The sequence below is a fragment of the Girardinichthys multiradiatus genome, chromosome 19, assembly GCF_021462225.1.
Source record: "Girardinichthys multiradiatus isolate DD_20200921_A chromosome 19, DD_fGirMul_XY1, whole genome shotgun sequence".
Taxonomy (NCBI): Eukaryota; Metazoa; Chordata; class Actinopteri; order Cyprinodontiformes; family Goodeidae; genus Girardinichthys; species Girardinichthys multiradiatus.
In genome coordinates this window covers 7,983,745-8,007,862 of record NC_061811.1, presented here as the reverse complement: position 1 = coordinate 8,007,862, position 24,118 = coordinate 7,983,745, and the positions used below count along the sequence as shown (strand labels likewise).

Sequence of the window (24,118 nt, the reverse complement as noted above, 5' to 3'; positions counted from 1 at the left end):
ACAGATCAAACAAGAGCAATAATGAACGGGTCTAAGGTCTCGAAATGAAATGCTGTTTGGGACCTCCAACAGCATTGATGTACCCAATATTCATCTGATAGCATAATTTTCTGTAGTTAAAATAATCAGACATATTACTTTTAAAAGTTGCATTACATTATGTTACATTACAGTTTGAATTACACAAGTGCTTAACCCTAAACATTGGATTGTGCTGGATATAAGCCACATTAAAGCTGGAAAAGGCTTTGAAATGATTAAAAATTTGAGAATTTGACTGTAGTGTGTAGACTTCTGAGATCCACTGTAAGGGTAGGAGACAAGCAGCCCGCATTTGTTAACATCTATTATAAGGACTGTTGCAGAACTGAGGCAGCAGAGAGCCTGGAATCGTGTCAGCAGCTTTAAACTGTTCAGTCAGGAAGCGAGAGAAGCAATGCGGAAGATAATAAACAGCAGCAGTGTGTGTGTGTGTGTGTTTGCGTATGAGTGTGAGTGTAAAACCGCGCAGAAGGGCGAGCCACGCCACTGAAGAGGGGTTCCCCTTACTGACAGTGTGAGAGTGCACAGGCTGCCAGAGGCGTTTCCCAGACATCAGAGGATCCGGAGCGGATCGGCAGGACTTCCAGAGTCCGGACTGCCTGCGTGGGAACTTTCTCACAGTGAAATGACCAGATTTGAAGGCTGAGCTGAAGCGGAGTCTCGCCCGTGCGCCAAACGGCCAGATCTCAAATGCCCAAAGAGTGTAGGAGAAAGTCCTCCAAGGACTTCGGGCTCTCTGGGACTGGACTAAGCGATGGAGGTCGCATAGAGAGAAGGGCAGTCGGGAGGTCTCCCCAGATCTGCACTGAGTTCATCCAGAAAGCTGCCCTCGTCGTCGCGCCGCCCGCAGCGCCTATGGATGCGCCTATGGTGCCGCAGGTCACTATCACCCCGGAGGGAGGCGGCTCCTCCAGGGAGATCCAGGAGGAAGACCTGGATGGTACTGGTGACGGAGCCCTGCGCAGAAAGCTGTCCAACTCCTCCATCTCCTCCACAGGCTCCTCCACGGTGGAGTCTGAGGATGATCTGCTGAGCGACACGGAGAGCAAGAGCAAAGGCCTCGTCACTTTGGAGCACCTGGTCTGCACAGAGGTGAGCGAGCACAGCCACTTTGGTTGTTACCTGGCCTTCTCTGCGCGTATGTTCCACGTCTCTCTCTGGATAATAATAAGATGTACTTGTTTTAAATAGTTATTTGTTTCTTTTTAACTGTGTAACAATGATTGCGTTTTACCTCTTGGAAAATAGTTTTTTTTTTTCTCAATGGGATTTTATCCTGGTTAAATACAGGTATAAAAATAGATTGTCTGCTCATGACAACAAAAAGCTGCCAGTATTGGTTTAATTCAATTTTAACTGCTTATATTCCCACCTGAATATTCTGTCCAGGGAACATTAAAATAGACAAACTATTAACAGATATACTAAAAGAAAACATTTTACAACCATCAGATAAGTGTAAAACAATTTCAAAAAAGAAGCCTACATCTTACAGATGTTATTGAGGTGTTCACAGTCCCAAGAAGGTCCTGTTCCCTTTAGTCTGGACCTGCAAAGCCAAAGAAGTAGCTAGTTTGACATAAGGCTGACAGGATTGTGAGTTAACAGATTCATAACATGCTGATGATCTGTAATATGCTGTGGCCAGTCAATGAAGCCCACAATGCATTACAAAAAAACACTAAAAGAGACTAGAAGCCGGTGCAAAGAAGCTAAAACGTTTTATTGTGGTCTTGTTGTTTAGTTCTAGTAAGTCTTTATCCAGTCCGTAAATCTGCTTGTTACTCGTTAACCAGCCTAAATAACTCTTAGTTTTGATCAAACCAATGAGTTAATCTCTTATAGTAAAAAATGACTTTCTGACATTGAAAGGTTTTGGATTATTGTTTAAAATAAAACCCACCTCTGGCTGTATTGGGCTCTCTTATATGAGATAAAACAGAGGCATGAAGGTATGATTTCCTGAATATTGTTTATGTAAAAATCCTGAATGGGAAAAGTTTTTATTCACTTTTAGTTAAGATGAAATGTTGTGGTATAAAAATCTCCCCCATCAGAGGAAGTACTTTTGCTAATTGGACAATTAATTAGACTCTCTTTAACTGACTACCTGTATAACAAGACGCAGGTCCAACGTTGCCCAAACGTCAGTTACTGATCTCTTGATTGGCACCGGTTGACACAGCTCAGAAATGACAGCGGTCCTCAGATCTGAACTTAGAGAAAGCTTTCACCATGAAATAATGCGGATCAACTAGTTTTGAAGAGACATTGACTTGTCTGTTTTCAGCCTAGAGACTTTCTGAGCATGCCTGCTTTGCATCAACAACCTGGCTTCAAATCCAAGGTGAAGAAACGTCCAGACATCCTAGCAAGCAGTAAAACGGTCCACCACTGGTAAAATCGCGGGTTTGATTCTTGATTCCAATTTCTGGGGGGTTATTTCGCCCTTTCCCCCTAAATTTACACCAAGGTGCATGCTTATTTAGTAGTACTGAAAACTCGTCATGAAAGTATTGCCAAGCTAAGTCGGCATTATCAAGAAGAGATACCCTGTTTCACTCAAAATGAGACAAGTCCTGGACAAAAGCTTGCTAATTTAAATCAGGATCCGTGGCTTTATTCTAGTCAATTTGAGAGCATTTGTCAAAATTAGGTCATGTAGAGATGATGTGTTATTGGGGCAGATGAGGTAATCAATTAACTAAGTGATATTTAAAGAATCACAGATAGATTTTAGACTATGTGATGATGCTGTCAGCCAATCTAAATTCAAATCCCCCAGCAAAACAAATTCATCATTATTTAGGCCAGCTAGAGTAGGGAGGGCATCACAACCTGCTGAAGGAGGTCAATAGGAGCCCAAAACTGTGAGGTACTGACCTTTGGTATATTCAAGATTCAAGGCTAAGAGTTCAAATTGTTTTGGAATAGACACAGAGAATAAGAGAGTAACATGAAATTAGTTTTTTACATTGTTGGGTCCAGCCATGGATTACAACATTTAAAGGCCAGTTTGATCTTTTCTGGAATTTTCAAAATTAATCACAATAACCTGCTCCTAACCCGGCCCAGGAACAGGAGTGGTAACAGCGGATTTCCCGTGATGTCACTGTTTAAATAAAAACCTCTTCCAATCAGTGACCCCTAGCCGCTCATTGACTGGCAGTCTTCCGATGTCGCATTTTCAGTTCGACTTGGCTCCCCTTGAACTTAGCCATGTAGTTAATAAAAAAGGAGCTGGTACCAAGTACTAGTACCTAATGGAAAGCCCTAAAATCCAAGTCGAGCAACGATGAGTAGGTACTGGTGGAAAAGGGGCTGAAGAGACGGTTGAGAAGAGAGCAGGACATCCTGGGGACACTGCAGGTTACAAAGAAGACAATAGCAACAAAAAGACACTTTCCCATTTTGTCCCGAGCCGGTTCTGATGTGAATGCTGGCAGAGTTCACGAACATTGTAACATAAATTTTTCCCTCAATTTCCATTCTTATCTGTCACCATAAAACTCTATATTAGACCTTTAAAATAATCTTTCTCCTAACATCTGAGATTCAAACAGACCCTTGACACCTTTTAATTCCCTGAAGAAGAGAGCAATAATCTTCCTCCCCAATAAATTCTGCGGCGCTAAGAAATAGAAGCTGGTCTGAATTTCTTTAGCCCGTAAATAGCCAGTAGACAGGGTTGGATTATTATTATTATTAGAGGGGATTTTTTCCCCCTTGTTTCTAATCCTGTAGTAAACTGCTATTCTTTTGAATAAAGAAGTGACTGTAAATTCATCCCTCAAATGAAGTTCATTTTATTGACAAACTTTGAGACTGGTCTGGTAGCCGGGTTGATAACCAGTGAGATGATTGGTTGACAGACATTAAAAGTAATTTAAAGTAGCTGATAGTTGGTGCTTTCTGTCACAGGAAGGATCAGGAACAGGTCATAAACAGGAGCCAGCAAAGTGTTTCCTGACTGAGGACCACTGGGAATTACATGCCTGCAGGCAATTACAGAGTGATAACAGATTTCTCTTTAAACTGTTTAGTTCATCTTTAAGTGATATTAACTGATAAGCTCTGCTTCCAGTAACCACTTCTCACGGGCATGAGTCATTTTGGCAGTTCAGGAGTTATTTTTGGAGCTTTTGGATGACATGGGTTCTGGAAGATTTCACATGTGATTATGTTACTGTCACAGAAGTGTTGGGCTTTTTTCTTGCTTTCAAAGCTTTGCTCAGATAAAAGAAGAAAAAACTGTTTTATAAAGCTTGGAGAGCCTGTCAGAGAGTATGGGATGATAACCAGGACATTTGATTATTTGCCTTAAAGTAAGGTTATAATGTATTTTTGCAATATCTTTACGGCCCATGAAGTTTTTTCTGGTTGTACAGTTTGAATCCCAAAGGCTAAAACTAAAGTGTCTTGCAAAAGTATGTATACCCCTTGAATTCTTTCCTATATTGTCACGTTAAAACCACAAACGTGAATGTATTTTATTGGATTCTGTGTGATGGACCAACAGAAAGCAGTATGCAGTTGTGATGTCCTATTTGGCAAGCATGCATGCAAAACTCACTGCATTGCTCATCACCCTGAAACCACCTTACCCATGCTGACACATGGTGGTGGCAGCATCATGCTGTGGGGAGGCCTTTCTTTAGCAAGAATAGGAAAGGTGGTCAGAGTTGATATATAGATGGATGGTGCTAAATAAAGAATATTAACCAGGGCATTTAATTGTCAGCCCTGGAACAAGGTTAAAATGACTCAACCACCAGTTTGAGCCATGACACACATCTGTATGAACTGAAACCAGTGTGAATGGAAAATAATGGGTGACACTGTCATGTGTCATCTTGTTTTTGAAATTGTATTTGTCAAGGCATCTCAGTTGTTAATTAAACTTTTATTATTTACCTTTCCCTCCATCAGCTCACATACCTGAACTGAAGGCTTGGCTTTAAGCTGAATTGACTGAGGGTGGAAATATGTGTTTGCCGTCTGTTATTGTACTTGATAACTATCTATCTGCTGAAGCTCAGTCCTGCAGGACAGGCTCGCAGGTGTGGCACACCGTCTGATACTTTTTGCTGTGTTTTTCTTTCTTTGTCTCACTTAAATGTTTCAGATCAAACAAATTTTAATATAATACAAAGATGACCACAGTACACAAAATAAGCTCTTTCAAATGGTGCTTTTATTTTTTAAGGGAAAAAGCTATCCACACTAACCTGTATAATAAAGAAATAAACCTGTTGGACAACTTGAAGTAGGCAAATAGGTCTCAATTGGCAACATATCATGTTTCAACCTAAAGAAATTCAAAAGTTAACAAAGTCATCTTTCAGTCAAGACAGAGTTAAAAAAAACATTTCTAAGGCTTAGGAATTTCAGCCAACAGAGAGACATAGTCCACAAATTTAGAATATGTAGAACAGTAGCGAACATTCCCAGGAGTACCAAAATTACTCCAAGAGAGCATTGAGAACTCATCCAGGAGGTCCCAACACAGAACAACATTTAAGTCACTGCAGGCCTCCTTGCATCACTTAAGCCCATAGTTTATAGATCAATAATAACAAAAAAAGTGGGCAAAAATGGTTAATATTCAAGAGTGAAAAGGACATAACCACTGCTGTCTATTAAGAACACAAAGATCTGCCACACATTTGCTAACAAACATCTTGATGCTGAAGACTTTTTCTAAAGTTTTCTGAGGGCTCACAAAACAAAACTGGAACTTTGTGGAGAGTGTGCTTCTCACTACATCTGGTGTAAAACTAACAAAGCATTTCACAAGCAGCGTTTATACCTGGTAGTTCTATTGTGGTCGTCTGGGGCTGCTTTTCCACTTCAGAACCCGGACAATTTAATCGAACCATTAATTCTGCTGTCTAGCAGAAAAGGCTGAGCTTACGTGTGACCTTGGGCTTAAGCACACTTGTTTTGTGCTGCAGGACAAAGCACATCAGCAAATCCATCTAGGAATTGCTTAAAACACAAAACAGAGGTTTGTAGTAGCCTAGTCAAAGTCTGAACGTAAGCTCAATTGAGATGCTGTGGCGTGACCTATGATAGGCTGTTTGTTTTAATTCTGCCACAATTTAGAGAATTGACAGTGATCCACAGTGATTGAGAGAAAGATGATTTGATTTGATTTGATTTGATGGCAGTTGTTGGCACAACCAGTCATAAGGTTTAGAAGCCAGATATATTGCAAACGTCACCCAGAGCCTGTTTGCAATGGGAGACCCTACCAGGGGCTTTTAAGTCCCAGACAACATAGCCTGTAGGATCATTCGAGCGCTCAAGCCACTTCATCACGTTAAGGTGGCGTTTCAAGGAGGGGCATTTAACAGAAGAAAAGGCAGTTTTAAAAACTTTTGTATTTACTCAGGTTGTTTTTATTCGATAATAACATTTGTCTGCAGATCAGAAATATTAAAGTGTGACGAGAAAGCAAAAGCAGAAGAAATCAGTAGGATACAAATACTTTTTCACAGCACCGTATTTAAAAGCTGTTGAACCCAAGTCTTCTCTTTCTGTGTAAGCTGCAGGGAAGTTGAGTGTAATCACAATGAGTCACCTGCAGGCTTCTGCCTCTGTCTGCACAATCAACCCATCAGACTGAGACTGTCACAAGGCCCACCGCTTCTCCCTGCCTTGTCCACATGCAGGTTGGACCTGTCACTGTTCTTTAAACACAATGTCTCCTGCCAGGCGCAAGTGTTTAACAAATGGTGTTTAAATGAATGCTACCCAGGCCTTCAAGGCTCACATTCAGGGGTTTTTATTAATTCTTGCTCTTCATGGCTGAATAAAGAATTCCAGGTTGGAAAGGAAATGAGATGATCTTGTCAAAATATACACTTTGATGCCCTGACGGAAAACAAAAACCCACACAGAGTACAGCACATGCTCACATGTTCTTGTGTAAGCATGTTTTTTTTTTTTTTTTTTGCGGTGGGTTTCCAGTTTTAGTCTTGGCCTTTGACATTTAACTGCTTCAGGAAGTAAGACACTTGAGAGACTCCACTTTAGCCTTTTCTTATTGACACTTTAACAGAAAACTGCGTCAAACACGGAACTTTGTAGAACAGCGTGGCATTCAAAGATGTTTTCAGAGAAATTAAGACATAGAGAAGCATGCTGAAACAGGCTCTTTGTTGCCTGCAGAGTTACTCATTCAGGAATGAGGTGGTGCTTCTGTGTTCTGTTGTATCTTAAGGTTTTTAAGACTCTTAGTCTTAGTTATTAGTTGTTAAAGTCAGCCTGCAGAACCTGAAAGTTTGGCTTCAGCTGCCTGTTTTTCTGCATGGTTGCTATGGGCAACTCTGCTCAGATCAGCATGTTGATGTCTCACTCGTTCGGCACGTCTCGTTCTTTAAAATTAAGGAACATCAAAATCCACAAATCAGCCAGTGGACACTCATGCATCACAAACCATCTGATAGTTCATACAATCCGTTCTTTAACAAGGAGATCTGGCAGATAATATTTCAACCATTTTACTCTAGCACTGATTTAGAGTCTAGGTTGCTTTGTGCTTTGTTGTGAGCTCATTTTGTTCCAGAGGGATTTTTGATGAGCACAAGCAGTAACCAGTCCATCCATCTGAAGTTTGAATGCGACAAAGAAACAGTTTATGTCCCCCTCCATAAAAGTAAAAGTATGAAATGAAGCAATGTTTGTTTGGGAGTCCAAGCTATCAAGGTCTGTTATGGTTTCGAAGACAGGGTTTCTCCTGTTAGGTGTTAACTAGTTCAAAACGTTGTATCCTGAAAATACAAAGCTCGCAAAGTATTCAAATCCCGCCAACATTTTCCCTTTTTTTTTTTTTTTGTAACAACCACAAACTTCAGTGTATTTTTTTAGGATAGACCAACACGAAGCAGTGCCTGAGGGTGAAGTGGAAGAAAAACGATACATAGTTTTTACCATGTTTTTAAAAGAACCTCTGAAAAGTGTGCGTTCCATTTGTTTTCACCCCCACTTTACTCTGATACCCTTAAATAAAACACAGTGCAACGAACTGCCTTCAAGTGTCAACTAATCTGTAAATAGCTATCCAGCTAAGTGTAATTTAATCTTAGTATACAGCTTTTTTATGACTGCTTCAGAGGTTTGCATAAGACCACCAGCCAAGAGGCCCATGGTAGCTCTGGAGGAGCTGTAGACAACCACAGCTCATTTTGGACACTGAACATCAACCCAAAAATGCCAATCCTACAGGGAAAGAAGGTTTTGGCAGCATCATGGCGAGGGGAAGTGTTTCCTTAGCAGGGACAGAGGGACTGTGCTCATTGTTGATGTGAAGCTGCATGGAGCTAAATACACGACAATCCTTGGGACTGGTTCATCTTCCACCAGGACAACAACTTCAATCACACAGCCAGAGCTACAATGGAGTGGTTAAGATCAAAGATTATACATGTGTTGGAATGGCCTATTCAAAGTCCAGAGAATCCAACTGAGAATCTGGGGCAAGACTTGAGAATTGGTGTTCATCAAATCTGACTACATTTGAACTATTTTGAGCTGTTTTGGTAAGAAGAATTTGTCCAAGATATGAAAAACTGGTTGAGCAATACTCCTCAAGACTTGCAACTATACCTGCAGAGAAAAGTAGTTGTACAAAATATTGACACTGGGTGTTGTGCACAGCATCACAGCACTTCTAAGTGGGGGTATAATAAACCGAATCCCAATAATGTACCTAGAAGCATGTGGCTGTAATGTGACAACATATGGAATAGTTTGGGGGTGTGAATACTTTTAAGACTTGAGTTTTAACCAGTAATTTCAAAGTGAGACTAATATTTAAATATTAGCTGAAGATGTGTTTTGTGATCATTTTACTTCTAAGTCTATTTTTGCTTTTAGTGCAGGTTAGCACTTTAGATGAATTTTTCCAATTGAAATGTACGTCATTAGTCATTATTCTGAGTGATCACAAACATAATACCTGCACCTTATAGAAATAACTGCATCAGCTGCCAGCTCAATAAATAAAAAAAAACTTGCAGTATTAAAACATTTATGAAAGTGTGGCGACTTTTGCCGTGCGACACCATCAGCAAACAAGTAGGTGAAGCGTATCATCAGACATTTAAGAGAGCCCAGAATGTCTGCAGGACTTCTGTTATTAGTGATGGTGATGAACAGTGATGAGCTGTTGCCTCACTGTGATCAGAGTCCCTGTTTCATTTCCTGTTTTACTCGCAACAAACGTCAGAAAATGACCCCTTTAAAGCCCAGAGGTGGAAAGAGGTTCCTTTTTCCCATGAGAGAGAATGAGATTTCATTTTCAGATCATCGTTTTTAAGTATGTGTGTAAATGTTTGTTAAACAAGATTTAAAGCCTGTTAACTGTTACCTGTTCTTCTGTGTGTTTCTGTGAAAATTCATGATTTCTGATCTGTTCATCTCAATAAAATAGGATATCAGAAACTCATACATTATATAAATTCAATCCACATCGACTGATATATTAGAAATAAAATTCAAATACTACAAAAGAGCAGTAAAATTAATTTCTAATATAGAAATGACATGTTTTTTCTCACATTCCTGTGATGTAATGGTCTACAAAACCACGGGGAGGACTGCTGACTTAGCAAATAGTCATTTATACCCTCTACAGGGTGGGTAAGCCACAAAACGTATCGCTAAATAAGATGGCTGTTAACAGGGCCGCACAATAAGGGCGATGAAAGACATAACTTATGAAAAATAAACTATTAACTTAAGAGAGCTAATGTCTTTCTGCTTTGGGTTCATCCTAAACTGCAGATGGTGAATAGTTTGCCCAGATGCATCCCTCCAACATGATTTTAACGAAAATAAAGCAACTTGCTCCTGCTGCTGGTTGAATTAACATAGCTGTATATCAAGAATTACAACAATTTCTCAAAGACTTTTCACAAAGCATCTAAATGCCATCTAAACCATTTTCTGCTGCATTAAACAACAAGCATCAATAATTTCATTACTGTTATAGAGAGTGTTAATGTATAATACTGATCAGTTAAGATATATGCATTTCATTTTGATGTTCTCGACAATGACATTGAAATTAAGATAACTTTGCAATGTATTGTGCAGACCTAGTTTACATAGTGCTGTATTCAAACATATTGATAGAAAGATTACTGGAAGGAAGCAGCATGGTATTAACCAAGTCTTGAGTGCATATACTATATAGTACTTGGACATACTTTTCAGTTAGCCCACTTTTCTTCATTCTTAATCTAGTTATTCTAATATTCTTATTTTAATTCTAATTTATTTAAATTAAAATTCAAACAAACCACTGTGTATGACTGGAAGTAATATTAAAGTTTTGGAGCGGCCCAGACAGAGTCCTGATGTGAATCTGAAAGAGAATCTGTGGTTGGAGTTAAAGATTAGGTCTTAAACTCAAAGCTAATCATCGAAGACTAATAGTCAAGCTACCAGTTGCTTGACTGTTTTAATCCCAACAGGTTGTTTTGTGGATTTTTGAGAAGCATGATAATAATTTGTGACATGCCATTTTTTAAAGAAAATGTTAATAAATATATATATATTTTTAAACTGATATTTTTACATTGATTTTATTAACGTTTGAGAGATACCTATTGTTCTATACCTTAAACCTAAAGCTTCCAAGGGTATGAAGAATTGTGAGTTTAATTGTGTGTTTTACCTACTTACTTACCAACCTCTTTTAGCAGCAGTTTGTATAGCTCTAGTTTACAGACTGCTGCATCCAGGAATTGAAATGGGAAGTTTAGTGGAAGGAAAAAGTGTGGTAGAAGAAGATCCCCATGCAACAAGGATAATCTTAAACTTATGATCATTATGAATCACAGTCCATTCAAGAGTTTCGGGGAGATTCATAAGATGTGGACTGCGGCTGTATTTAGAGCTTTAAGATTCAACACACTTGGACATATCCAAGATAAGGGCCACTAGTAGGCTTTTTCCTGGCCAAGTGTCAAAGGGCAAAGCCACTCCTAGACCAGAAATGTCAGAAGCATGCTATAGACAAGTTGATAGCCTACATTTTTTGCTTATTAAAGCAGTAATTCATTTACTGCACAGCACATGGATGTATTTTACAAATAAATTAGGAAAGCCCTTATTTCTTTTTAATATGTAGTATTCTTGTTTCATTCATCCTTACCAATTCATACCAAGATCTTTTAATGATACTCTAGTTGATTGTGATGCATTTGTACATTTATTAGGATTTACCAAAGACTGTCAGAACTCCTGGTTTTTATAGAAAATGTGCTTGGTTGCGTAAAGTCTTGCTCTCTTTGTTAAGCAAACAAATTTGTATTTGTGATAAAGAAAGACGAGTCTGGCAGCAGGCCACACTGGAGATGTTGAATGCAGATAGAAGTTTCAACAGAAATGGCATTTAACTGACCCAGATTGAAGGCATCATGCTGGGGAAAACAGAAAACCTGGCGTCAGATTGGCTGGCCAGAACTGCTTATGTGATTTGAATCAGTCAAAAAGGGACTGAAGCTGGTTTGCAACTATCATACTCTACAGCAGGCCATGTGCTCCTTGATGACCAAGGACTCAACTTACATTTACAACATTTTAAATTGTGTTTTGTGTGTTTTCAACAGAGAAAACCTTGGAGAAAGCTGAAGACGTACATCCGCTGGCCCTTCAACGCTTCCCAAAAGAAGAAACTAAGCTGGGTCCAGCTAGCGGGTCATAAAGGTGCAATATCTTCGAATCATTACATTGCAGACATAAATTTACTTGCATATTTGGTAGCTTCATGGAAGATGAAAAAAACAAAGTCAATTGTCAGAAACAATCCAACAACAACTTTGTTCCTTTAGCTGATTTATTAGAGATCATCATGTTTCAGGCCAGGTGTCTGCAACCTGCGGCTCCTAAGCCAAGTCGTTCTTCTGTTTTGGCTCTTAATGACTTCGGCTTAGAGATATAATAATAAATGTAGGTTTCAGCATTTGTAATGGATTTAATGGATAATTTTTTTTCCATGGAATGATTACCATGAATTTCCAAAACAGAATGACACTAGAAGTACCAGTAATGTTTTGTTTAGATTTGGTTTTATTGTCAATTTGTTGGAAACCTACTTTTGTTTTGCACAATTTTTCCCAAATATCAACATCCAACAGAGGAAAATCTATTTATCTTCTTTTTGCTAAAGTTTTCTGTTTTTATTTATTTTAAAATCTAAAAAAATAAAAAATTGTGCTTCTTTAGAAATTACAACATATATCCTATAGTAAATATTTATCAAAAATTAAAAGCTGTCTTTTTTTCAAAGGGCCATGTAACATCTCTGGCTCTAAACAAGTCTTATTTTGCTAGACTGAAGCAAAAATGGCTCTTGTAAAGGTTGCAGACCTCTGTTTTAGGCTCTATTCTATTCATGCTGTTAAATATGTGCTCCAATCTATACAGTACCAATCTTTTTCATGTTTTATTGAACAAATGTTGGAGAGGTAATAAGATTATGTTTGTTTTGGTACAAAGTGTTCAGTAATTACTAAAATAGAGAACACATCCATTGCAAACACTTCTAATGAAAATGATTTCCCTTCTTGTTAAGGGCCTTTGTGTCAGAAAGGTTTCCATGGTTCCACCTTTATTTACTTTGAAAATCTGCCAAGAACAACAGCAACATTAAGTATTTCTCTTCATTATTCTTCACAAGTCCAAACACTCGGAGAGAAGTTTTTGAAATGAAACAGTTTGAGGAAAGTTTCTGCTCACATATGATGGAGGGTGCATTTTTCTCACACTTCTCCTTCTCTTAACTGTATGAAAGTGGTGTTTACTGTATAATGAAGCTATAAGGAAGCCGAGCTTCTGAAGGAAATTAAAAACTATTAATTAGAAATTGAGTCACCTGTTATAGATGACTGAAAACAGGCTTGTTGTTTGCTTCATTGTCTACTTATCTCAGCCTTGCAACAAGTTTCAGGAATTCACATTCAGTTCTTCTCTGAAGAAACAAGCAGTGATTGTTTTTTTCTGAATTCCAACATGCAGGTATGTTCTTTGACGGTCTAATAATGCCGGGCGTCGTGCAGGAATGAGAAACTGTCTTTATCTCATATCAGGCAACTTCAAAGCTGCAGATGAGGGCACCATTCTGAAAAAGTTATCAGAGAATGAGATGCAGTGTTTCGAGAAGCTGCGGGACGACGTGCTGCTCCCTTATGTGCCGGGATACCACGGAGTTGTGGAAAATGATGGAGAGATCTTCTTGCAGATGACTGACCTGCTGGCTAACTTCGATCATCCCAACGTGATGGACTGCAAAATGGGAGTGAGGTAAGCAAGCAAGCAGGCTTGAGCGCTATTTTTCAGATTGTAAAAACTAGTTTAAATAAAACTGCTCAAAACAGCAATTTTTCAGATTATTTTCTATTTTTACACATTAAATATTAACACTTGTTAAACAATTAGCAAGAAAAGTACAGATAAGCAACAGTACAAGCTGCCTGGCTCAGTTTGCCTCTTTAGGGGAACACCTGTTGTAACTGCAGGCTGTTCGCTTGGCTTCCTGCCACAGTTGGTGGAAGGCCTCACTGGTAAGGTGCACAACTCTACACATACAAATACGCATGAAGGCACTCATGAAGTCCTACATGCACGCTTTTTTGCATGCACAGGCATGCAGATGCACACAAACACTGCTGGATTGGACAGGTGAATGCTCATGCACAAACCTGAAACATTACCAGATGCAGGCATGCACACATGTATGGTATGTGATCTAACATTACAGATGCACATTACCACATGCGTTAACTATTTGTTTTACTTACCTACCTGTATAAGAGTTTTTCTGTATATAAGACTGTTCGTACACGCAAACACACATTTGAATGCTAAGGGTGTCCCTGGAGACTCCCCTTTGTCAAAAACGCTCTCAACCGCTAAGTTGCAAAACCACCAACTTGCACAAACACACACTTGGGCTATCACATAGCAAAGTGCTGCACACTGGAGTCTCCTCGTAGCTTCCCTTTCCAGCGTAGAGGAAGTGGAGCTTGCAAACTGAAACTACAATTCACATCTGTTTGCTCAGAACTGTTTTTCATGACATTAAAGACTGAGTGCAAAAGTTGTTTTCGTCCTCAGTGCTCTTAATCCTGGAGATTGCTTTTTTTATGCTGTATTTTCCTGTACTGACTTTTCCTCTCTGCATAAAGAAACATCAAGTGCAAAAACTTTTTGACATTAGTCCAGCAAATGAGTAGAAATAGATTGATAAAAAGTCACTGTAGGAATACAGGAAATACGCTGGTGTAAAAATGTATTTGACCTCTTATAAATGTCTTCTGTTTTTGCATTTTTGTCACAATGAAATGTTCCAGATCATCAGAGAATCTTAAAAATCTCACACAGCTGACCTGAGTAAATAAAAAAGCAGTTTTCAAATGATGATTTCATTTATTATGAGAGGAAAACTATCCATTCCAACCTTTTAAAAAAAAAAAAAAAATAACCGCCACCTTTGTTGAATCATAATTTAACTTTGCCACAGTTTTTGTTGATGATTTTAGGACCTGTCAACATCCAAAGCCCTGCAGGCCTCACTTGCCTCAGTTATGACCAGTACTTATAATTAAACCGTAAAAAACGAGATAAAACTAGCATCCATGAGAGTTTCAAGATAAAAACCACTAATGACCTGACATCTTAATGATCCCAAAGACCTTTGGGAAAATGTTCTGTGGACTGACGGGATAAAAAGGAAACTTTCTATAAGGTTTGCATCCTGTTACATCTGCCATTTAGATTTTAAACTAAAAACATCATACTGACAGTCACACATGGTGGTAATGTGACGTTGTGGGCCTGCTAAGCTGGTTCAGTAGACCTTTTCATGTAATCGACGGGACCATAAATTTTGCTTTGTAGCAAAAAAGACTGAAGGAGAATGTTTGACCATCGGTTTATCACCTTAAGTTCAAGTGTACTGGAATGATCCCAAGCACACCATCAAGTTCACCTCTAAAAAAATCCTCCACAGTGAAGTAAAATACTCATTTCCAGTTATGACAAACATTTAATGGCTGTCGTTGCTGCTTTGGGTGGCATCAGGCGCGTAGTTAGACCTGGGCTTCCGCCCCGGATGTTTTCTGAACAGCCCCGGACGTCTTGATAGAAGAAATTTAGAAGTATTAAAAAGATGCAGCCACAAAATGGTATTGGACTTCACATTTTTATTTAAAACCAATCAGGTTTTTTCAACTGTGTTCCATATAATCACGTCCCGCTCCACCTAACCTGACAATGAGTTCAAAGGAGAGGACAAAAAATAGTTATTTGCGCACTCGCAGCACCACAAATGCGCAACTATGGGCACAGCCAGAGCAGCAGTTTACTCCAGGTCCACCTGCCTCCTTCATTACCTGAAAAGTTACACTGAGCGCCTCAAACAGGGTTCATTTCAGAGCAACCGTGGAGCCAACCGAAGAGTGGGAGACTGGTGGGTGTGTGTTCAGGAACAGGTGGAAACAGAGCGGTATAACCCAGACGAAGATAGCAGTAAAACCTGAATGCTGACTCAGAATGGGCTAATTGTAAGTTACAACTAATCACTTATTCACCTAGCAAGACATGAGGTGGAGGTTCACTAATGAGCATCTTCAGGGTCATGATGAGGAACTTTCACCTGAGCTACAGGTGAAGTTAAATGATCTGTGATAGAAAACAGTAGCAACCTTCTCTGAGAGCTTCTAGCTGGATTTGCATCATAATGTGAAAATATCTGGTCCTTTACATCAGTCAAAATAAAAGCATTTAATCCTAACGTAGCTGAACACATTAAAAGGTCCTTTAGATCAACACATTACATCTCATGGCTGCAGCCAGTCTGATAGTCTAGTTCTACATGTAGACAGAAAAAAATGTTGCTCAATAAACCAGGAAAATATCTCCTGGTTCCAGAAAGACGTAGTAGAAAGAGCAACAGTAAGCCTCTCTCTTCTCTTTCATATCTTCTGTGCTGATTTTAAACATACAGCTCTGGCTTTAAAGATGCAGCATAATTAAGAAATAAATCATAGCAATTAATCACAGGTGGACCATTGATTAGTTAACTATTTTACTTTTCTGAATTACACATTTAATATTATATAAACTAAACTAATTAAACAAGGATACAGTTTTACTGAAGGTAAGGCATACATACCATATGTATACAGTATACAGTTATTAATAACTTTTTTGAAATATACGAATAAAGACAATGGAGCCTCAGGAGTGGAACACTTTAATGAGAATGTAATATTTAAAAAAGTAATTTATGTAGATGACAAAAGAAGAACATTTATCTGGTCCAAAGAAAACATCTGTGAGGTTAGAAAAACTTTTGTCAGCAAAAAATTCAGATTAAGTTCTTTTCTAAATACCTCAAATTGTGTCACTATTTGCTTCAGCAAAATGGTTTTTCATCAGGTCTAAACTCTTTTTCTCCTTGTGCTTCATTCAGCTTCTAACAAAAATAAAAAGTAAAATTATTGCAAACCTTTTTTGTTTGATTCACAATAATTTACATTCATTCTAAAACCAGCCGAGACAGAGAACTGGTACAATATGTCCTATATTATTTTAACTTTAAATTACCTATAAATTGTCTTATTGAAATCTAAATATTTTGGATTCGGGCTAAAGCCCCCAATGTTTTGAGTCCCTAAAAATGCCCCTGGGTGGCATAACAAGTTATTATGTCTAAAGGGTGGTTACTTTTTCAAAACAGACCAGGCTGGTTTGGACAGTTTTTTTTTTCCCTTAACTTAAATCACCATTTGAAATAGTCAGGTTATGTTTGTCTGAAACGTTTAAACATGGGGAAAAAAGCTATAATGGAAGAAAATACTTTTTCTCCTTGTGTTGAAGGACATACCTGGAGGAGGAACTTGTCCGAGCGAGGGAGCGACCCAAGCCTCGGGAGGACCTGTACAAGAAGATGGTGGAGGTGGACAGTGAAGGCCCAACTCCGCAGGAGCATTTCCAGCGGGGCGTCACCAAGCCTCGCTACATGCAGTGGAGGGAGAGCATGAGCTCCACCAACACGATGGGCTTCAGGATAGAGGGCATCAAGGTGACATGTCATTCATGTACTTACTGTAGTATGAAGGAAACAGAGGTGACTAACATGACTAGATTAGTTAAACAGGTTAAACAGGGAGAACAGAAACATCTCCTTCCCACGTCATAAAGAAATGTATCTTGATTAACACCCTCTTGGCAACAACATCAGTCAAAAGTTTTATTAGGAGCGAAATTACAAGCCTTTTGCACCCATCCCTGGAGAGGTTCCTCTGAACTTTGAAGATTTATAATATGCATCTTTCTCAGATCATAAAACACCATCCATGTAGAATGAACCATAGATAGTATAACATAGTTTTTGCTGATATATCTGGGCTGGGCATTCAGTCATGAGTGAAGTACATGTGCTTTTAAGCATTTAAAAGAGACATACTTGGTTTTCTTGTCCTGAGATATGTGCACCTTCTCTGTTATGTCTAAGGTAGGCAGTTAGGCTGAGGTTTATGGCAGAACAATGAGTTACCTGCGCCAGAACTCTGATGCCACTCTCATAAAAACAGGTCTGATGAACCACAGTGGATATTAAGTGTACACACCACTGTCAAATGAAATGTTTTACGAAATGACCTAAATGATGAGACAATAATAAATCATTCCATAAAGGCATGTATCGGTTAAAGTTCAGCTGAAAATAAACTAACATGTCTGTGGGAAAGTGTAAAAAAGAAAAGATACATCAGCCTGGTGTGAAACTCCCAAGCTAATACAGCAAAGGTTTACAGCCTTTCTGTAAAATTTTACTCTGGACTTTCTTCTGGACCTCATAATGTTCTTCAGGTGAATAATTAATTTGGATGTTTGTGTGGGCTCATGCTTTAAGCCCAAAGTTCCCCCTCTGCTCCACCTTCAATATTTATGGCCAAACTTTACTGGTTTTTGAAGCTGCTTATAATTTCATCAACCCTCACAAAAATGTTTTAACTGAAAAAGAAAACCCTAGCCTGATGCAGCCACCACCTTGTTTCACTGTGGATGTTGTGAAGTGCTATGCTGTTTTTGTATGAAACACACCTTTTGGAGTTAAAATTAGTCTTTGGTTTCATCAGATCATAAACACCAATCTACCTGAGCATTGTTGCAGACCATGTCCATCCCTTTATGATCATCGTCTAATGGTTGAACCTAATTAAAACAGTTCTGGACCCAAAATAGGGTCCAACTAGCAAGGTGTTTTCTTCTCCGGACTGATAACTTTGTACAATGGGATTCTCTCTGAAACTATTGCTAAAGTTAAAATATGCAATAACTAAATATTAGGAGAATTCAGCAAGAATAGATGAACTTTATTTCAGGTTAAGAAATTCTATATAGGGTTGCACGGTGGCGCAGTTAGTAACACTGTTGTTACAGCTGTTCCTCCCACAGTCCAAAGATATGCCTGTTAGGTTAATTGGTCTCTCTAAATTGCCCTTAGGTGTATGAATGAGTGTGTGCATAGTTGTTTGTGCGTTGCCCTGCGATGGACTGGCGACGTGTCCAGGGTGCACCCTGCCTCTCGCCCATAGACTGCTGGAGGCACCAGCTTCCCCGTGACCCACAATGGAAGAAGCGGTAGAAAATGACTGACTGACAAATTCTATAAAATTTGATGAAGGTTGTGAACTTTATTACTATCTGTATCATTTTCTGTCTTTTTAATCACGTTTTAATTTAATTTAAAGTTCTCTTTGTAAAGCACTTTGTGATTTTTGAGTTTACCCCCCAGAAGAGTAGTTTGAGTTTTATTTGACGTACACACTGCATGTCATATTAAAGTTGGAAAAAATAAACAGGGGTGTGTACACTGTTTATATCCAAGATGAAACCCATTTCATATAGGAGTGTCATCTGAGTTCTGGTGCAACTCAGGCTTCTGCTATAACCCTCGACCTAACTGCCTTCAGCAGACATAAAGACTAAGTAGGATTTTGGATCAACAAGATATTGTAGTCCAGGGATGCCCAAGATCAGTCCTCAAGGACTCAAGCAGGGATGTATTTTTCGGATGCATCCCTGCTCCATCACACCTGAATCAAATGGCTGAATTTCCTCACCAGCATTCAGTCATTTAGCTCTGCAGAGGTCTGGTAGAGGAGCCATTCATTTATTGAGGTGTGTTGAAGAAGCTGAGGATAGTAGCTCTCAAGGACTGGAGTTGGGCACCCTGCCTTAGTCTTTTATTTTTAAGGGACTCATTAGAAAATACATTTTTCTTTTATTGATTAGAGGGACTGTATGCATATGAATGAAAAGCAAAGAAGTAAACTAATTTAAAGATTCATGTGAAATAGTCTTCTATGTTTTGTTATTGAGGCCTTAAACATAGCACATGGATGCAGTCTGCTTAGATTAACACTGATGTAATCGGACCATATGCTGATATTCTTCTGCTTCTCTGTCCTCTAGAAACATGACGGTACATGTCAGACTGACTTCAAGAAAACCAGATCAAAGCAGGATGTCATCCAGGTCTTCAAGGACTTTGTAGGAGGGGATGCCAGCATCATTGTACGTGGCAGTCAGTCAGTCAGTCATTTAGCTTCCTCCTGCACAGTTACTCAAGCGAGGACACATACAAACCTTCTTTACAGTTGTGTGCATATCCAAATAAAACTGCAAATGCCGAAGGCGTTACCTTAAAGTCCGTTTTCACCCACACAGCACCAAAGCTCTGTTTGCTTTCACATCCGTGTTCAGTATTTAGACAGTGCCAAGAAAATGACTTTGTTGTCTCTGTGCTCACGATTGGGAAAGGCCAAGGGCAACTGAATGACAACATTATAAAAAAAAAAAACATCTTGAAAGTGTTTAAACTGCAAGAAGAGAATAATTTGACTTGCTTGGCAGAACGTAAATATTAACTCTGCAAACACAGGCTCTGTCCCCACCTCAGTGTGCAGCAGCTGATTAGGTGATGGATTCAAACGAAATTCAAACCTTGTTTCCTGCTTTTTTTCTTCTTAAAATGCAGAAGTCTTACCTGCTCAGGCTGACAGAGATCCGGCACGCCCTGCAAACATCTGAGTTCTTCAAGCAACACGAGGTGACATTTGATTTTGTCTGGAAGACTTTTGTTATTGTGGCCAAATAGCTTAATCTATATCTCATTGGTAAAACTGTAAAACCTTTCTCCAGAAGGCATTTGCCTTGTCACCTTGAAGGTGTAGATCTTGGTGCAGAAGCTTCTCTTCTTGGGAACTCATTCTAATCTTTTATTTGGGTGGGGCAGTTTGGATCAGGTGGTTAAACATATCAGTGCAGGTTTTTGAAGAATGGTTTTTTGCCTCCCATGGAGTTCCACAGACTTCTCACAGCAGATTTAAAGATCGTGGAAGTTGGTTGATGAATTGATGAAGAAGAAAAGAAAAATAATTATAATATGTCTGTTTTTTTACCATCAGGTTATTGGCAGCTCTCTCCTCTTTATCCACGACCACACAGGCCATGCACAGATCTGGATTATTGACTTTGGGAAGACCACAGCTTTGCCCGAGGGTCGGACTTTAAGCCATGAGATTCCCTGGCAGGAAGGCAACCGAGAGGACGGATACCTGTGGGGCTTGGATAACCTCATCCTCACACTTGAGGCTGTATGCAATGAAGGGAGCAGAGCAGAAACCAACGACAACAGTCTAACTACACATGCTCACACAGCCAGTGACCTTTGAAGTTGGAGGGAGCTTCAGATATTGAAAATGAACTCCACAAAAAGACCCTTGCAGTTGGGTCACAGACCTTGATTTGTTTTGGGTGAATTGTTAGCACAGAGGGCTCCTACCACACAAGAGAACTTATTTAGCACTGACACTGACAGAAAGGGGTCAATTGACACTGAACAGGGGGAAGCAGAAAGTTTCTTACAAGTAAGTTAATTATTGCTCTAATGAACCGACACTAAATCATCTTCCTGCGAGGTGAACAGACATGAAAGAGCAGGGTTCCTGTCTTCAGTTTAACGGGATGAAAATGAGAAAATCACGATGAGAACCAGAGGGAAGAAGCTTCCCTCATCCCACCATCCGCTGTAAAAGCCTTACATGTAATATTAAAGTCTTCAACTGACAGACCTCATACTGCATTATAGCGCCCCCCCCAGAGAAGCGCTACTTAGCTTTTGGACTACTATGAGTTGTCTTTAAAAACATTTTTGCATTAAATTGAATGAATTTTGTAATCAGACTTCAGCACTGGATACTCAACCATATGTTACAGCACATGATTAATTAAAGAAAATCAGCATATAATAACTGTTGTAAAGAAGGAAAATGGACATTTGGTTTATTTTGTTTGCCAAGAGTAAAACACCATTATAGAGTATAAAACCAGCAGAGGCGGAATCTATTATTTTATATTCCCTGTAAAAAGGATCAAGTTGTTAAATGTGTAGTGATATTAAGATACTTTAAATTATGCTAATTTCATAAGCCAATAAGTCTCAGAATGTGTTAAAAAATATTTTATTTAACGATCTCTTTTGCTCATTAAAAGAATCAGGATTTGATTTTTGAATCTATTAAAGATAATAAATGATGTCAATCAGCTGTATCAGGCCCAGAACACACTCCGCAAGAACATGGAAAGCAGTTTTTTAACTAAAGGTGGCAAGAACAAGAACAAGGTTCTTTCTAGCACGGACATTTCAAACACGAGAACTCAAGCACAGAACTCCTGGAAACTCCACCAAGTCTGCTCCTACCGTAGCATTTGTAAATATGTCAGAAACCAAACAAGAACAAAGTTCTGCCCAGATAATCCCAAATCAGGGCTGCAAGTCATTTTGTTCTTGCAGAAAGAATTTGTTTTCTGTTTTTGTGGAGGATGTACACCCTATCCACCAGATGGTGAATAAAAGGCCTGTCTTTTTTACACTTTCCCAGGTGCCACCCATCTGACCTCTATCGAGAACAGAGTAAACGTTCAGATTTTGTGTCAGTTGTGCAGCAGCATTGAAAATTATCCAGGCGAACCCACGATCAGCTGATCCGCCTCATCTGCTGATGGATTGATACATCAGTCAGGGTCAACCGACCTCTCTCCGGATGATATTTAGCTGAACAAAACAACACCAAATGTAACATCCATCTAACATCTAGTTCTCTCTCACTGATATTAACAATTTCAGTTTGCTGTAATCATAATAGTGAATGCTTAAAAAATACTTCATGATCTAATCTCATTTTACTGTCCATTAGGTTGCTGTTACAGTTGTGTTAGTTGTAATACGGGTGCAAACTGTGTGTCACTGAGAGCATGCCTGATGGAGGTACAACTGACTAAACATGGCTCCCTGTGACCATGAAATGACTGGGTTCCAGTCCAAACTAACATGTTACAATCTGGAGTTGTTTGCAACAAATTTTAAATTTTGTTGCATTTAAATGCTGTCAGGAGTTTCACAGGAAGCTGCAGTAATAAAAACAATGTTACAGATGTGCTCTTTAAGGGTCTCAAGAGAAAGACCAGACCAAGACAAGACAACACGAAAGGAACCCACAAAAACCTAACAGAACCTTGTAATAAAAAATCCTATCTAACCCTTAAACTTAGCCCATTCAGAAAGAGTTCTTCCTCTGTGAAATTAAGAGTACACAGACGTAGGACTGGAGAGAAACATTTCGTTAACCCGTATTGCATAATTGCCTAAATCATATTTTGGCTTAAATGAGTTAAGCAATTATGCTATGAGGCTTAGGTACAGTGTCAAGACAGTTTTCAGTCGGAGTGTTGGCCTGCTGTCTTTATGAATTTCCGTGTTCTCCCAGTGCATGCATGGATTCTCTCCAGTTTCCTCCTGCAGACCAAAAATACACTATTTGGTCTATTTATTCTAAGGCCATGAGGAACCCATTCTACAGTTCTTTAATGTTGGATGAACTTCAGGAAGCCACATTTAAACCCCTCTTTGCAGACTTCTTTAAATAAAATTCCCTGCGCCATAAAAAGTCTAAAATCATAATTTACTAGTTTTTTCCATCTTAAAAGAATATATTCACACTAATAAGTGAGTTAACCCTCAGTCAGTCAGTCATCAGTCTGTCAGTTATTTTTTTCTAGCGCTTCTTCCATAGTGGGTCGCGGGGAAGCTGGTGTCTATCTCCAGCAGTCTATGGGCGGGAGGCGGGGTACACCCTCGACCGGTCGCCAGTCCATCGCAAAGTTAACCCTTGAGTGTGATCATTTGATGCAATTTAATTGCTATTTAAGTAATGGAAACCCATTTAAAGGCAACTGTTGCCCTGACATAGCAACGTGACCTTGCAGTTATTGCCTTAAAGATAACAGAGAACCATTATACTATCAGCATGTGAGCATAAAATGTTGGTAGTGTTTAGGTATGTGTAATGTTAAAATACATACCATTTATATGTACTCTGATCTTAGCATTTTAGCATATAAATTTGAATCTGCTTACAATAAAATAATGTTTAAACTTTGACTCATAATCTATACACATTTTTATTCATTTACAGAATGAATTGGGCCTCGCTTTATGAATAAGAGTGTAGAAATCAGTTGAACACGGCAAGGATAAATTCAAATTAAGAAGTGAGGAAGATGATGAGCTGCAAGCATACTTGCCAGGACAAAGTAAGGCTGATGAATTTGAGAGCTGGAATCAAGATGAGGATAAACAGGTGTCACTGTCTATGCTTTGTTGGATAAAACTGGATATGAGTAATTTCTTTATAACCATTCATAATTGCTGGATAATAATATATGTACATGTAAATATATAAACGTCTGACATATTTGTAAGTTTTCCTGAACCAGACAGACATAGGAGCTGAAAACTCGGTATGAAGGGTTCGAATGTTCAGCAGTCTAGGGATCAGTAGCCACAAAGTTTTAGGAAAACAAAGCACTGAAGGATGTATTTCTCACTAAGCATGTATGCGTAAAGGAGTGGTTATTTTACACACCTACAATGTTTATTCAGTCTGTCTTCAGATATAAAAACACATTTTTTCTAAACTGGTGTGATGATGTG

At 39.0% G+C, this 24,118-nt stretch overlaps 1 protein-coding gene across 1 annotated transcript; it reads left to right on the top strand.

Moving 5' to 3' along the window:
- The first annotated feature begins 187 nt into the window (after positions 1-187).
- Positions 188-23,566, top strand: itpka (inositol-trisphosphate 3-kinase A). Its single transcript, XM_047346131.1, has 7 exons — positions 188-1,134; positions 11,664-11,760; positions 13,143-13,356; positions 16,936-17,140; positions 19,537-19,638; positions 20,102-20,173; positions 20,532-23,566. The coding sequence occupies exons 1-7, from the start codon at positions 733-735 to the stop codon at positions 20,796-20,798; spliced, it is 1,359 nt and encodes a 452-aa protein (XP_047202087.1). The 5' UTR covers positions 188-732; the 3' UTR covers positions 20,799-23,566.
- Positions 23,567-24,118: the final 552 nt, after the last annotated feature.